Here is a 14673-nt window from a genome sequence, read left to right as displayed (position 1 = left end):
ACATTTAGCACCCTAGTACATTCATTTCACCAGTGACTTGAACAACTGGAGCTGGCTTCTGAAGTCGGCTCAGCCCTGAAGGACCCGAGGCTTAGAGAGTCTCTGGCATATGTGCCAAGACTCCAGCTCCTTCTCTTGAGCTTTCTCTGCTCACCTCTGTTACATGGTTAGCAAAGGCCAGAAAAAGGAAAGAAAGGAGTTCAAGACTCATTGCCTTAACTCCTGGATGATTCGGTCTAGAACTCTGCAAGGCTCCAGAAGTTGGTAGAATTATAGAACACAACTAGAACCTTGTGAATACACATAGAGCTCCATCTGAATCTTCTGGTGTGGAAGACTGGACCAATATCTAATCTAGTCCATCATTTATAGAGTTAGAACAACCATCCATATCTTGCAAAGCAGCCGAGTGTCTATGGGAATTAGTCATAACCTTCGCTTCGTGCCCCAGAGCCCATTTGAACTATAGTGATGTCACAGAATAGCCAATAAGGTGGAGTTACTCCAGTGTCAATGAAAGAGGACACCTTGGACTCTCCTCTTTACATGCGGAAAAGGATCCTCTGTACTTCCAAGCCCAGGAGTTGCTTGGGTCTTGGCCACTCTATAAATCAGATGCAGGTCTGTACCACTCACCACTGTGTGTCCTGGGTAAACCTCTCTACTTCCTTGTTAGCTGATGTTATTTTTACGGTGTGGTTATGATCCCACTCTGTTCTATCGATGGGTTTTATTAACACAACAGTGTTGAAAAAGGCTGAATAGATGTGCTTATTAAATGAGAGGTAAGGCTCCATTTATCATTAACGTTCATCCCAGAAAGAGGCCAGCACGGTCCTCACCAGATTACCATCTCCCAAGAGCCTGGGACATCACACCAAGCTCCTAACAGAGTAAGGTCAGTTGAATTCTCTGAGTATCTTCTGAGCCCCTTGCCTGTGCCAGGCACTGTCTGGGCACTAGAGGGATTCAGAGATGATTAAGACCTGGCCCAGCATGGGTGTTCAGTCAGCCACAGATGCAGGGCCAAAGGAGACGCAGAGTTTCCAGAGTAGAGGAGCTGGATCTATACTGGATATGCAGAAGGATATGCAGAAGTCCCAGAGTGAAAACTTGAATAAAGGGTATTCTAGGCTAAGTGAATCAAGGGGCACCAGCTCAGAGGGCTGGACACACATGGCAGCCTGTCTGGAGAGCTCTGTTGGGCTCAAAGGAGACTGGCATGACTGGAGGACAGAGCACATGACACAATGGAACATGAAACCTGGTTCTTAGGGCTGCCGAGAGGACAGGAGGCCAAGGTCATGGACAGCCCTAAGAGCAGAATTTAGCAGGATGTGCTTGCATTCCTAGGCAGCTACAAACCATTGGAGGATTCTCCAGGAGGAAGGACCCTTGGCCAACCTCAGTCCAGCAAGCTCTCTGGCAATCATGGAAAGCCCAGGATCCAGAGAACTGGGTGGATGGGAGTTCTGTGAAATTAGGCATGAATACTACCAGACACCATCCATGCCATGGCCTACTTCTACAAAATTTGTAGTCACATGGAACCAGGCAGTCTAAGAGCTAATGACCATGCCCACCAATAATTGTTCATTGACTTGCTTTTCTGAGATTTTCAGTGATTTCAAAGAAAGAGATGGGTTGACTTTACATTTGAAAACCTCAAGGAGTTGAAATGTCCCTGGCAGTCTCTTCTTTGAAAGTAGGGCCTCATATTTATTGGGTGTGTGATAAACAAGGGCTTTTTTATTTCCCTCACCTTAAATAAAACCGAGAAGATGCATGAGCATCAGTTATAAAGCTCCTAGTCAGTCAGAGTCAAGATTAAATCTCATCTATTTTATTTATTTCGTTTTTCAACTGGGGATTGCATTGGCTCGCCAAGTGCTGTTCCCAGTCTACTCCCCTTAATAGCTTGAATGAGTGGCTCTGGGCCCACTCCCAATCGCTGCTCAAATAGAAGTGCCCACACTGTTGGGGCATCTTCTGCCCCTGGTAATGTCCATGTGCCATCTGCAGATTTTTCTGCCTGATGAACCACTGAGGCACTGCAATCATACTGTTAATGCTGATGGGGGGGGATCCTGTTTCTTGACCCATCACTAATACCCTACAAGTCACATGAAGCTACCAGGGATTCCTGAGCAAAAGCTTAAAATGCTTCAGCTCCCTACAAATAAGCCCTATTCATGGCTTTGAGGTTGTGTCATCACGGAGTGGGCTGGCAAGCAGAACTCTAGTAGTATTTGCATTTGGGGATCGTAAAAACTCTAAAAACTCTAGTGTGGCTATCAGATAGCATCTAAAATGATCAAGGAGCCGGGAATGCAGGCACGAAGAATTGTCAATTGTAGAAAGCAACGTTTCTGCTCACGTCCTGGATGAGCTTTCTCCAAGGACAGACGAGGAAGCTGTAGGTGGCCAGTGGGCTCAGCTCTGTAGGAATGAACCACCCCAAGAGGAAGGGCACTGGGCCCCCGTGCAGTCACTATACCGTCCGACAGTATCTTTTCCTGCGTTGAGTTGACTTGCTAGGGATATTTTGTGGTTTTTTTCTGCTTTTGTATCTGTGTGGAGGCTGGGTGTACTCTCTGAAGCTCCCCGGGTAGATAGATTGTCTTCCCAATCCCCTCTTTAAGAATTTGTAATTTGTTCTTAAGAATTTGTCTGGAACCCCCCTTGGAACACTTTGCCTAAACTTTTCTAAATGGTGTGTCTCAATGGTTTCTACGTTTCAGGACTCGTTTTGTGATCTGGTAAGTTCCTGACTCAACACACACATACACCGTGGCAAACCATGTGTGGGGCGGGGGAACTGGGCAAACCTCAAGTTTGCATCCTGCTCTGTTACTAACTAGCTGTGTGACTTTGGGCAACTTAGCTAACCTCTCCGGGCCTCAGTGTCTTCATTTGTAAAATATGGACAATAATAGCTTCTGCCTCATAGTCAGCTGCATAAAGAACTGACGGAGACCAAATGTTGAAAGCACTTGGGTCAGCACCTGGCGCAGAGCAAATGCTCCATAAATTCAGTGGTGGCGATTTTTACTGCTATTTCGGATGGGACATCCAAATATCTGCTGGCCTGTCATCCATTGCAGGGACGTGTGCGCAGGAGGTCCTTAGTAAGTGTTTATTGCAATGAACTGAATTGATTCCAGCCGTTTAGCTTAGTTTGGGGGAGAAAGATTTCCCTTTCTACTGGGATGATAGGAGACGTGGATGATGACTCGCAACCCTGGTGTTACAGCATGAGAGGGAGGAGGCCATGGCCTGTAGGAGGAAGAGCCCACGGAGGCAGGCTGCCCCCTGGTCCTTTCGGACACCACTATTGCCAAGCGCTTGGTGTGTCTGTCAGGATGTGAGGGCTAGGTCAGCAGCTCATTTGAGTCTTAAAATTTTCTCTGACATGGTTATCAAGTGTGAGGTCTCTAAATTGCCTTTGGCTGAAAGAATTGGGTCCTATGTTCAATTTTGGAAGAATCCCTGTCATCTAAAACATGATGGCAAGGAAATCCCCCCCACCCAACCCCCACCGTGAGTCCGAAAGCCTTGGGGCCCTGGTAAGGTAAAGTGCAGTGAGGGCTGCGGTTCAGGACTCGTCTGTCATGGGATTTACACTTGACTGTTTGGTTGTGCACTCACCATTTGGTTTTGCAGATTCCTCAGCATTTCTACACACACAAACCTCCAAACCGGTTTAGAACTGTGTGCTCTGTTGGGCTCTGGGAGGGGGGCGGGGAGGGGAAGGGGAGGGATCGGGATTGGTCGAGGTCATTGCCGATGAACCAGCTATCTGACCTAGCTTCCTTCCCGTTTCCAACGAGACAATGACTGATCAGGGCACAGGATCCCTAACTGAGATCCATGGATCTCATGGATGGGTATTAAGTGTCCAGGAAAATCCCTGAAATTATATGTAAAATGTTGGTGGGCTGGGAAAGGGGAACCACCCCGGGGAGTGCTTTTTTCTGTGGAGAGAGACCGTAGCTTTTATTCTCAAAGAAGTCCGTGACCCAAGACAATTAAGACCACAAAGCTGTTTGTTTTCGTTGCCCCAGACCACTTGGTGTGTATAACCACAACACCCAAACGACCCCGCTAGGCAGGCGGTCATGGCAGTGACAAGATCAGTCAGAAGCATTGTGTGGCCAAGCAGCTGATGGATTGTTCAATCGGTTGTTGTAGACTCATGTAGACAAAGCCTGCAAGCTTGGGGAAGCCAGGCACCCCCAGGTCAGCCTCGGGCGACAGCCCCCATCCTGCCAGGCCCTGGGGAGTGAGTCCTTCCTGCCCAGCAGCTCCTTTGCTCATGAGCTGGCCCGAGTCACCTCCTCGCACAGCACCTCAGAGGCAGCGCCCTGGGGCGGCTGGGATCCGAAGGCCTGGAGGCAGGTGCCTGCTCCACTACTGCCTAGCTGCGACGCTGTAGGTAAGTCACTTCCCCTGAGCCTCGCTTTCTCATCTGTCAACCGGGACGCAGTCCCCTGCTCAGCCTGCCCGCCTGCCTCACAGGGTTGTTGGGAGGAACACAGGAGGTGACAGCCCATAAAGCTCTGTACACCTAGGAGGGCTCTCTAGTGCTTTCTCTACTGTGTCCCGGCCAGTCTTTGGCAAAGAGACCACCCAAGCAAGCTGAGTGCTGCAGGCGCCCCGAGCCTCACCTCCAGGGAAATGAGTGGGGGGTTGGGCCGGGTGCGATTGCTCCCTCCCTGAGGTAAGCCTTCCAGCACCCTGGTTCCTTCCCTGCCTGTGTGTCCCTGCAGCCAGACTGTGAGCCCAAGGGGGGCAGGGGCTGTGCTTCTGCACCTCCGGATCCCCCCTCCCCCAGTAGCTGCCTTCTCTGTACCCGGCGGGTGCTCGGGAACCACCTCTCCGGCCAGCTCCACTGCGGACTCTGCACCCCCAGTGTGTTCTCTGACCCCACCCAAGAAGTGTTCGCCCTAGAGGTGGGAAGCTGGATCACCCCACTGGAGGACTGGCAGCGGGAGGAGAGAGGGCAGAAGGAAGCCCCGTCAAGCCTGTCCATGATAGCCATGACTTTGGCTCATCCCCCAGTCTAGAAGGAACGGCTTGACTTGCCCCGGAGAGTCACGTTAGTGGGCATGGGAACAAGAGGGTGGACGCCAGCCAGAGTGGGCCTTCGTGGTGAGCACCGTTTGGATCGTGGAGTTGTTGCTCTGCTGCAAGAAATATGAGTGTGCACAGGATGCCTGCCCTGTCTGCAGGAAAACCAAAACAAACAAAAAAAAAAACTGGAGAAATGAGCATTTGCTAAGTGATAGTGATCAGAAGATGGTCATCAAGCTGAAAGGGCCTCTGGGATTCTGGCCTTTAATGGAAATTCTGCTCCGGTATGGACAGCCTTGTTTGCCTTAGGCGGCCAGGCACAGCCGGGAAGAACGAGCAGTGCCTTCTGCTCAAGGTCTATTGATTCCTCTCTCCTTTCCCCTTTCCTTGCTGTGCTCTCAGAGTCACGATGCTCTTCAGCTGTTCACTCTTCGGCTGAAACCTGAGAAATCGGGTCCGGCACAAAGCTCCCAGGGAACCGGAATTAGCAAAAAACGGATGGGGACATGTGGTCCGCTCGGGGTGTTGTCGTGTCCCACCCTCGTCTTCCCTGCCTGGCCCTCTCCTCACAAGTCACACGTTGACTAGCTCACTTCCCATTAGCATCCCCTACCTTATTGCATCTCTTCCCCAGGCCACACCTTCAGGCCGGCCCTGGACGGGGGCCAGGCAGATGCTTGGCCCTCAAATCTTGCCAAAGAGGCTTTGGAAGCTGGGCCCTCCTTGGGGGCTCTGGGGGCCATGGTGACTCAGGAAGCCCAGACTCAGTGTGAGACGGGGGACGCAGGCACCACGTGGGAAAGAAGAAAGGCGAGCTGCAAAGACATTTGTTTCCTCGGCCCCCGGGATCGTTCCCAGCATTTAGACCAAGCCCTTCCGGGATCGGGCTGCCCTGAAAGCACCAAGACACGGGAGGAGTGAGGATAGAGTTCACGCAGTTGGAGATCAAGTAGAAAGAAAATGGAGAGTAAAACAGCTGACCTCCAGCTCTCTGCTGTTTGCTGTTGATGGCATCGACTTTGTGAAGCCCCAGCTACAGCCGCAGACTGGCCCAGAGCCGAGGGCAGCACCACCTCTGTGGGGGAGGTCCCTGGGCCCAGGGACCGAAGGGGCCCAGAAAGACCTCTTGATCCTTTCACCCTGTTGTGATTTTCTTTAGAAAATGTGTCACCATCTCAAGTGGTCTTCTTGGATAATTTCCCCTCCACTGTAAGCTCCACAAGAGTGAGAAGCCCAGTGCTATCCCATGAGAAACTTGTGTCCACTGGCTGACAGAAGGACTTACGGGGCTGCTAAGGAAACCTAATCTGCCCATCCGGTATTTGAGCAGGTTCATTCTAGGGGCTCCAGAGCCACTGCAACCCCATCTCAGTAGGTACACTCCCGGCCCAGGAAGGCCATTGAGCAGAGGCAACCTAAAAAGGCCATATCTTGGCTTCAGCGGTCTACAGAGAGGAGAGGTGGTTTGATGGAACACTCCTCAATCCCATCATTCTGGAGGCCTTCTGGAGAAACTGAGTCACAGGCTCTGAGAGTTGGGAGGGACCAGGAAACAAGGAAGCTCACCTGTCATTCACTGTAGGAAGCACCCATGGCTTCCAAAGGACACTTGTGGAGAATTGTAGCCCCAGAGCATCAGCACCTCCCCCCCAAACAGGGCTCCCAGGGGAAGTGTCTGTACTGCCTTCATCCTTAGGCTACCACCAGCCAGAGCCCCTGGGCCTCAGGTGTCCCCATCCATATGGATGTGAGAGCCCCCAGAATTCTCATTTTGATTTCACGGTCTCTGGTGAGAACGCTGTCATTTCAAAGGCTAAAGTCAGAAAGGTGGGTAAATCGAACTTCCAGAAACTACAGAAGAAGGTGCTTCTTGGAGTAGAGTGATAGGGGAAGGAGCATACACAGTAGAGCTCATTAACCTTTGAACCTTTAAGGTGGCTGAGTGCCTTCTTCTGGATGGCAGGCTGTCCCCACTCAAGTGGGGACACTCGAGTGGGGGGCGGGTGGGCTTGGAAAGGAGGCCGGGTTACCCTAGTTACATAAGGGTAGAAAACAAGCTCCCTCTCCTCCTCCCCTCCCCCGCACTCCTTCCCACCCTCCTTGTGCTGTATGAAACAAGGCTTTGGATCCATTCCCTGCCATCCCTAGGAGCTGTTCCTTTGGAATCCCCTTCTGAGTCAGAATGCTCTCCTCCTGAGGGTCATGGGGGAAATAACTTCAGTCTGAATCTGGCAGAAATCCAGGAACCCTTTGTAGGCTTCTGTGCGTGAGTCCTGCCGGTCATCTGCCCCTGCGCTCATCTCCCACCTCCCATCCAATTAGAGCCCCTCTGCTTGATTAAGTGGTTGAATCTGTAAGGAGACCCTTCTCCCCCTGCAGTGGAGAGGAAGCATCCAGGGGATCCACGGGGGCTTACAGGGGGCACTGGCCTGTGGTGGCTGAGGGTGCAGCCAGCACAGCATCCGCCCTGGCCTGCTGGTGGGGGGGTGGGAGGTTACCATGTGAGGCTCAGATGTGTCAGGGGGCAGTGGGGGGCGGTGGGCAGGCCTAGCACACCCAGATGAAGCGCTAGCCCTTCCACGAGCTCCCAGAGTTGGGCGAGGGCTTTGCAGCTGCCCGGGCATCAGCATGAAGCTTCTAGAAAGGCAGCCCCAGAACATCCAGGGTCGCTGTCCTGCCTGAGGCCTGTCTGTGAATGTGGCAGCTTGGCCCTGCAAGGACTGGGAGGAGGGGGTGACAGGGAAGAAGCGGGGCCCCAGCCCTGCAGCAGTGACCACCATGGGAGCAGCCCCCCCAGGCTCACACAGCACTCAGGTGACGCTGCGCTGTTGCTGTCGATGTCACCCAGCACAATGGGACCGAGCGCCATGACAACCGCAGCCCTAGAGAAATGAGTCATTTGATGCCCTGCTCCCTGACCATGCTTCTGAAAAGCCACAGGTTGCCTGGGCCATCCTTTACAAGCGCCCATCACGAAGCAGCGACTTCGGCCATCACTTCCTCCTGGTCACCGAAAACATTTGTCATTTCCTGTTTGCTCCATTTTCCAGCGATTCTAATTGTCAGTGTCAAAAGGCAACAACTGTTTTCTTGGGGCTTATCTTTGGAGCACATTGATTCAGAACAAAGGATGGGGGCCTCAGTCTGCAAAACAAAGGAAGCAGCCTCCTGGGGAGGCCTCCTCTGCCAGGGCTGAGGACAGCGGAGCAGAGAGGGCTGCAGAGCCTCTGGGCGCCCCAGCCCAGTGAAGGGGCTCCTGCCTGGTGGCCGTGGCCCAGGATGCCGGAGGCCCAGCGCAGCCCCGGGGGGCAACGTGCTGTCTGAACTTGGGAGTGGCTGCGGCCGTCCCACTGACCAGCGTTTCCCATCAACTCGGGAAGCTCCGGATTCTGTGCTTCCTTGGATGAACACCGGCCAACAGCCCCTGGTCCCCGTAACTCTGCACTGTTTGAGAAGCGCTCTCTTTCATCTGGCCAGCACCACCCAGTTCCTCCACCCTTTGACCCCTGCCCCAGCCCAGCCTTCCCTTTGATTTCCCCGTGCCCTTGCGGGGTCTCTCCTCCCTACCGCCTCCCCTTTGGACTCCTCCGCCCTGCCCTGCCCTGCTTTTTCTCCGGTTGTGCCCTGTAGCCTCCACTTGACCCCTGCCCCCGACTCCCGGCCCTTGCACGACTGCATTGTTGCTGTTGGCCCAGCCAGCCACAGGAGCCCGTCCCCAGAAGCAGCTGGTCCCCAGGAGCAGGGGGCTGAAGAGGCTAGAGAGGCCGGGGCCCTGAGTCTGCAGTTGGGAGACGTTGTACTTCCTAGCTGGGTCCCTTCCAGCATGTCATTCAACCTCTTTGAGCCTCAGCTGTCACAGCAGTAAGCCAGGGCCCTTGAGCTTCTGCCCCGATCCCCAGGGGCTGGTATAAGGGCCGAAGGGCAGAAGAGAAGTCAAAGGGCTGCCCCAGAGTGAAAGCCCGCCTGTCCCCACTGTCACAGGCAGAGCCTAGCTTCTGTGTCCCATTTCCTGCCTCAAGTGGTCGTGTGACTGCCCCCCGCCACGGTCCTCAGTGGCCAGATCCCTAACTGGCATGACATAGCTGTGCCGACTGCGAAGATGATGGGAAAGGACAGGGTGCGGGCAGTTCAGTACAGTGAGCATGCCTGGGCTGGCCCTGGGCCCCCAAGCTCCAGCAGGAAGAGGGAGGGCAGCTCCCCACCACCCCAGGTATGGCCGGTCCCAGCACAGGGGAGCAAGGGCCCAGACAGGAAGCAGGTTAAGGATGGGACGGTGCAATGGCTTCTGGTGTAGTCTGTCCTCTGCCTTTGGCAGGAATAGAGGCCGGGAACTGCCACCAGGCCTGGGAGCCCAGCACTGTCCCAGATGCCAGTCCTCCACTTGCCTGGCCCACCCCAGCCCCACTGGGGGCAGGAAAGCAGGCCCTGCCTGGCAGCCCATGTTATAGATCAGGTCCTCCAGCATCTTGGGCCCATGGGGCGGTGGGGGGAATGCAGCTCAACAAGGGGCCTAAGGGATGGGGGGGTCCTCCCATAGGGAGCTGCCTTGGTTGTCAGCACACTATGCAGTGGGCTTCCCGAGAAGGGGACAGAGATGGCAGTGGGTGAGCACCGCAGCGGGAATGAGACCGGGGTCCTGGTCACAGCCTGAGGCTGTCCCCTCCTGGCTGAGGGTCTCGGGGCCAGCGGAGCCTCCGGGTCCTCCCCTGGGCCTCTGCCGGCTGTGTCCTCCAGCCACTCCCGGACTCCGTGCTGGCTCCTCCCCCAGCCCACTGGCTGCCCCCACGATGGAGACAGGAAGCTCGTCCCGATTGCCCCTGCGACAGGCAGGCAGGAGAATGGAGGGAAGTTGGCAGTGGGTGGCTACTCTGGGGGGCAGACAATGCGTTTATCTGACCGTGTGATCGTCCTGCCGTTAATGCCAGGACCACCCAGAACAAGCCTGGGCCCTTTCCCTGTGACAGCCCCACAGAGGCTGGGCTCCCACCACCACGTAGCCCAGGGTCTGCACTGCCCCAGCCACGGCATCCCTGGTTTGCTCAGCCATTCGTGGTCTGGGTCGTTCCGGGGCCGAGCCCTATCCCTCTCACTTAGTGTCCTCGGAATGCAGCCAGTTCCTCTGGGTCTCCCTGAGACTGGCGTGCCCGGACTCTGGCCAGCACTGTAGACATGGTCTGGCCAAGGCAGAGGAGTGCAGGACTGTCACCTCCCTCCTTCTACATACTCTGCTTCTATTAATGCAGCCTAATGTTACATTTGCTCTTTTGGTGACACATCTCACTGCTGACCCATCCTGAGCAGAAGGACATCCAAAATGCCTGAACCTTTTCTCTGTGTGCTCTTGCTGTTAAGCTCTGTCTCTCCTGCCCCATCCTATGCTGTCGCAGTTGATTTTTTAACCCAGGTGCAGAATCTTACTTTTGTTTATACCTGTGGAATTTTGCTCGGGAGGGCGGGGCATGCATGCAAGTGTGTGTTGATGTGTTCACTCATGCTTTCTGCTACACCAAAGCCAAGTCCTGGGCCCCCACGCAGCAATCCCAAGGCCGACTTTCTTGGTAGCCACTATCTAACACGTCTTTCTCATCTTCCGTTTAGCAAGAGAAGCAGAGATCAGGTCTTATGGCAATGACCCCTGAACAGCGGAGTGCGTATATTGCCCAACAGATGAGTCAATTTCAAGGTAAGCTATTAAGGTCATTGCTTTTAAAGGGGCAGGCCAGGGGCTGTCGGGGGGCAGTCGGCTCAGTTCAACAGTACACTGAAAGCTTCGGTCGGATCCCAACTGAAAGCCGGCTTTTAATGACTCTAAAGTCACTGCTTGATTCGAGAGATTGAACTGAGTCCAGCCCCTCAAAGCAGTTACCCTCAAAAGGAGAAAGGCACACACCTTCATGGTTCTCAGCGGGTCCGCCCCACCTCCCCAGCCGCCGCTGACTGACCTTCCATTCGAAAAGTGCCCGAGCCGTCTCTCAGGTGTGGGTAGTGGAACAGGGGTTGGGGACCCTCTTCCTCCAAGAGTCTGCAGCAGGGGCCCCCAGAGCCTCCCCAGGTAGCAGGGGTCCCTATGCCACCCTCCACCGAGGCAGCTCTGAATGTAGTAAACACAGATGGGCTGGGGATAGAGCAGTTAACAAAAATGTCAGGCCCAGCCCCCACTTCATGGAGCTTCCAGACTAGCCAGGGACAGTTGTGTTAAGCAGTCCCTCCCAGCCAGTGGAGTGACACTGGGCCAGGCCAAGAGTGCTCTAGCGCAGGGCTCTGGGGAGGCTGCTTGCCCTCCAGCGAGCTCTCAGCATCTTCATTTTAGCCCAGTGCCACCTCCATTCTCCTGCAAAAACCCCTGCTCCTTTGGGCCTGACGCCAGCTGAATGTCCCACCTGCCCGAGCTGGAGTGGCACATAGGGCCTGCTTTGGCTGCAGTAACAGGATAGACAAGTTCCAGGAAGGCCAGCGGCAGGGAGTGGACATCCGTCAAGGCGTGTGCAGTGCCAGGCCTGCGGACAGAGTACCAAATATAAAAACGGACCCAGACCCTGGCCTTACAGAGCTTACCATCTACCTGAAAACTCAGACCAATAAGCTGGCAGTTTCAGGATAGTGTGATCTTCTCTTGGTGCGTGTGTTTTGGGGGCGAGCTGGGGCACAGACCCGGGGAGTCTGGGAGGGCTGCCCAGAAGAACCACAGTCCCAGTGGCGGAAGGGGGGGAAGAAGGGCAGTTTCGAAGAGTCGAGGAGCCAAGGGCAGAAGGCAGGAGGCTGGAGCGGAGCCAGGAGCTCCCTGCCAGCAGCTGTGGCCCACGTTGAGGGTGACTGTGGCACTGACCCCCCCCAATTCTTTCTTTCTGTAGCCGTCCAAGAACAAGTCACCTCCAAGTGTAGCCAGACCAAGGCAAGCCCCCCATCCAGTCAGCCCATGATGCCACCCAGAGGTGGGCTCCTTCCGAAAAACCTGAGTCCAACAATGATCCCACCCACTAGGCACCAGAGCCGTGAGGGCAGGGGCCTGGCCTCACCGACTCCGGGCAAGCAGCAAGAAATTTTCCACTGCAGCCCCCCGTTTCCCATACCCTCACACGCAGGCCAGAACCCCCTGGGCGGCCTCGGCCCCGGCTGCCGCCGGCTGCAGATTCCCAAGGCCTCCCCCTCAGAAGCACCCCTGCCTGGGTTCTGCCCCAGACCCCCGGGCAGCCAGTCCCCGAGTCCCCACCAGCTCAGACAGCCCCGTGTGCCAAGAATGCCCGCAGCGCTTAACAGGGGGCCTCCCCTGGGCCATGTAGATGATAGCGACCCGCAGCACTTTGAGAGCAACTCTGTCTTGGCCCAGGCACCCACTAGACTCCCCCTGGTAGCCCCCGCATTTCCATCGCAGGCAGGTGGGCCCCCCAATCAGGTGGCCCCAGGAGGCAGGCCCGGCCAGAAGGTGAATGCTGCTCTGCTCAACCCCTGCTTCGGCCTGCTGGGCAACCAGAGCCCCTGCCAGAGCCCTGTGCGGGGTCCCGTGCCTGTGCTCAGTGCCACCAAGTCCCCCCAGCAGGGCCTGGCCAGCTTTGCTCCCCTGAGTCCCATACAGGGCATCGAGCCGCCCAGCTATGTGGTCGCCGCTGCCGCCGCTGCCGCTGCCACCGCCTTTGCCATTGCCGCCAGCCAGTCCCCAGGTCCCCTTGGCAGAATGGGTGCCCCTCCTGAGCTGCCACCCTACGGCTTTTTGCCCCCGCCCCAGCCCCCCCTCGATGGCCTGATCTCACCCCCGGACTGCAGTGAAGCGGATTTCATCGAAGATCTCTTGAAAGGCCCCAGCGTGAGCCTAGAGGGAGGCTGGGTGTGCAACCTGAGGCTGATCGATGACATTCTGGAAGAGCACGCCGCTGCCACTGAGGCCGGCGCCGCCGAGGCCGCCGCCCGGAGCCCGGGGGGACTTGAAGTGCCCGCAGAAACCCCCGCGTCCACGCCGCCTTAGGCCGGGCGCGGAGCCTCTGCAAATTCACAACCCGCCACACGCCCTTTCCTCATCGCAGCCCGCGTGGCATCCGCCTGTGCTCATCCCTCTCTCTACCTGTGACAAAATGGAAAGCTGGTGATTTTTCAAGCTACCTGTACATATTTGAAAATTTTGTAAATGGTTTTCCTAAACGTTAATGACAGAAGTATTTATACTTCATTTTGTGACTTTGTAAATAAAGTGACGGCTTTTGTTTCAGTAGAGTTGTGTTTATTATGCATTGTTTGTGTTTATTATACATTGTTGCAAATAATGCAGGCTGTGTTCTCTGGTCCAGCTCCCTTGTTAAGCTCAGCGCTACCTTCGAAGCCAGGTGGTTGAGTCCGCTTGTGGTTTTGATGCAGTGAGAAGTGGATGTGATCAAGAGGCGGTGTCCAAAGTGACAAACGCCAAATAGAAAACCCTTGGCCAATTATTGCTATTTTCTCTAAAAATTCTATCGTCTTGTGTGATTCTTAAACTCTTTAGCAAGCCTGTCAAGTCTCCGCTGGCTCTTAACTGATGCGTATATTAGGGCAAGCTTTACAAGTGCCCCTCGGAGGAAATTTGTCCCGAGCCTAAGAGTTCTGCAGATTTGGGAGGCGTGTAGAGGGGGCCTGTGAGCTGAACACGGGCCGCTGTCCACCTTGAGGATCCAGAGCGTCCTCCCTTTATCATTCAGACAGAGAACCCCCCAGGCTCGCACTTCTGCAGTGGCACTTTGCAGGGCGGAGGTGAGATGCTCCTGGTTTAAAGCCTCTCAGTATTTGTTTTCATGTAAGGTCTGTGGTTGGGGGGTGGGTGGGGGGGAGTCTGTAAACATTAATAGTTGACTTGGGCTTTGTCTTTGATGGTTTTTATCTGCAATTATTGTCATGTATATTTAAGTGTCTGTTATAGAAAACCCACACCCACTGTCCTGTAAACTTTTCCTCAGTGCCCAGACTTGTGTAATCACGTTTTAATTGCCACCTCGTATTTCGCCTCTATATTTGAAATCTGGCGTCTGTTTCAAGCCAGCGCGTTTTTTCTTTGTACTGTAATAAACGGCCAGGAGAAAAGTGCCTGTATGTTTTCATTTATCAGGGGGGCATTCGTTGCTTACGAACCCGTGTCAGCTAAGTCTACTGGTTGGTGTCTCTGGTTCTTTCAAGAGGCCACCTGGTGTCCTGTGCATCGGGAAGATGACTCACGGAGGGCCAAGGGGTAAGAAGTGTGTGAGGTGTGAACTGCCCTGGGCTCTCAGCACAGCAGGGAAGCACGTCATTTTTTTAACCCTGTCCCTTCATTTTACAGAGAAGGAACCAGAGGCTGCTGAAGTCACTGCACTGGTGGCAGGGGGCAGGGGGCAGGGGGCGAGTTGCACCACCAATGCAGACTCTAGGCATCCCATCCTCTTTCCACTGACAGAGTGACAGACCCAATGAAAGATCCCTATCACTCCCATGTAAGGGACACCCATACGGGGCGGGGGGCGGGGTGGGGGGCGCTGGGGCAGGCGGCACGTCAGCTGCAGGGGAGACTCAAGTCCTGTCGATTCGCCACGGCGGCCCGGGAGAGGAGGGACTAGCCGCCTCCCCTCCACCTCCTGTGCCAAAGCCCAGGCTTTACCCAACTCG

The 14673-nt window shown here is 55.0% G+C and overlaps 1 protein-coding gene across 12 annotated transcripts in view; it reads left to right on the top strand.

The window, feature by feature from the left end:
* Positions 1–14118, top strand: part of MAMLD1 (mastermind like domain containing 1) — a 121897-nt gene extending 107779 nt beyond the window's left edge. For 11 of the 12 annotated variants that reach the window (XM_072817696.1, XM_072817699.1, XM_072817702.1 and 8 more), the window contains 2 exons: positions 10672–10756; positions 11925–14118. In XM_072817696.1, coding sequence (XP_072673797.1) covers positions 10672–10756; positions 11925–13033 — 1194 coding nt within the window. In that variant the 3' untranslated portion in view covers positions 13034–14118. Of the gene's footprint in view, positions 1–4191; positions 4436–10671; positions 10757–11924 lie in introns of all 12 variants that reach the window. The other variant, XM_072817707.1, reaches the window with a different exon arrangement.
* The last annotated feature ends 555 nt before the right edge of the window (positions 14119–14673 follow it).

Source organism: Canis lupus, chromosome X, assembly GCF_048164855.1.
Source record: "Canis lupus baileyi chromosome X, mCanLup2.hap1, whole genome shotgun sequence".
NCBI classification, from domain to species: Eukaryota; Metazoa; Chordata; class Mammalia; order Carnivora; family Canidae; genus Canis; species Canis lupus.
This window is presented reverse-complemented; position numbering and strand designations above follow the sequence as displayed.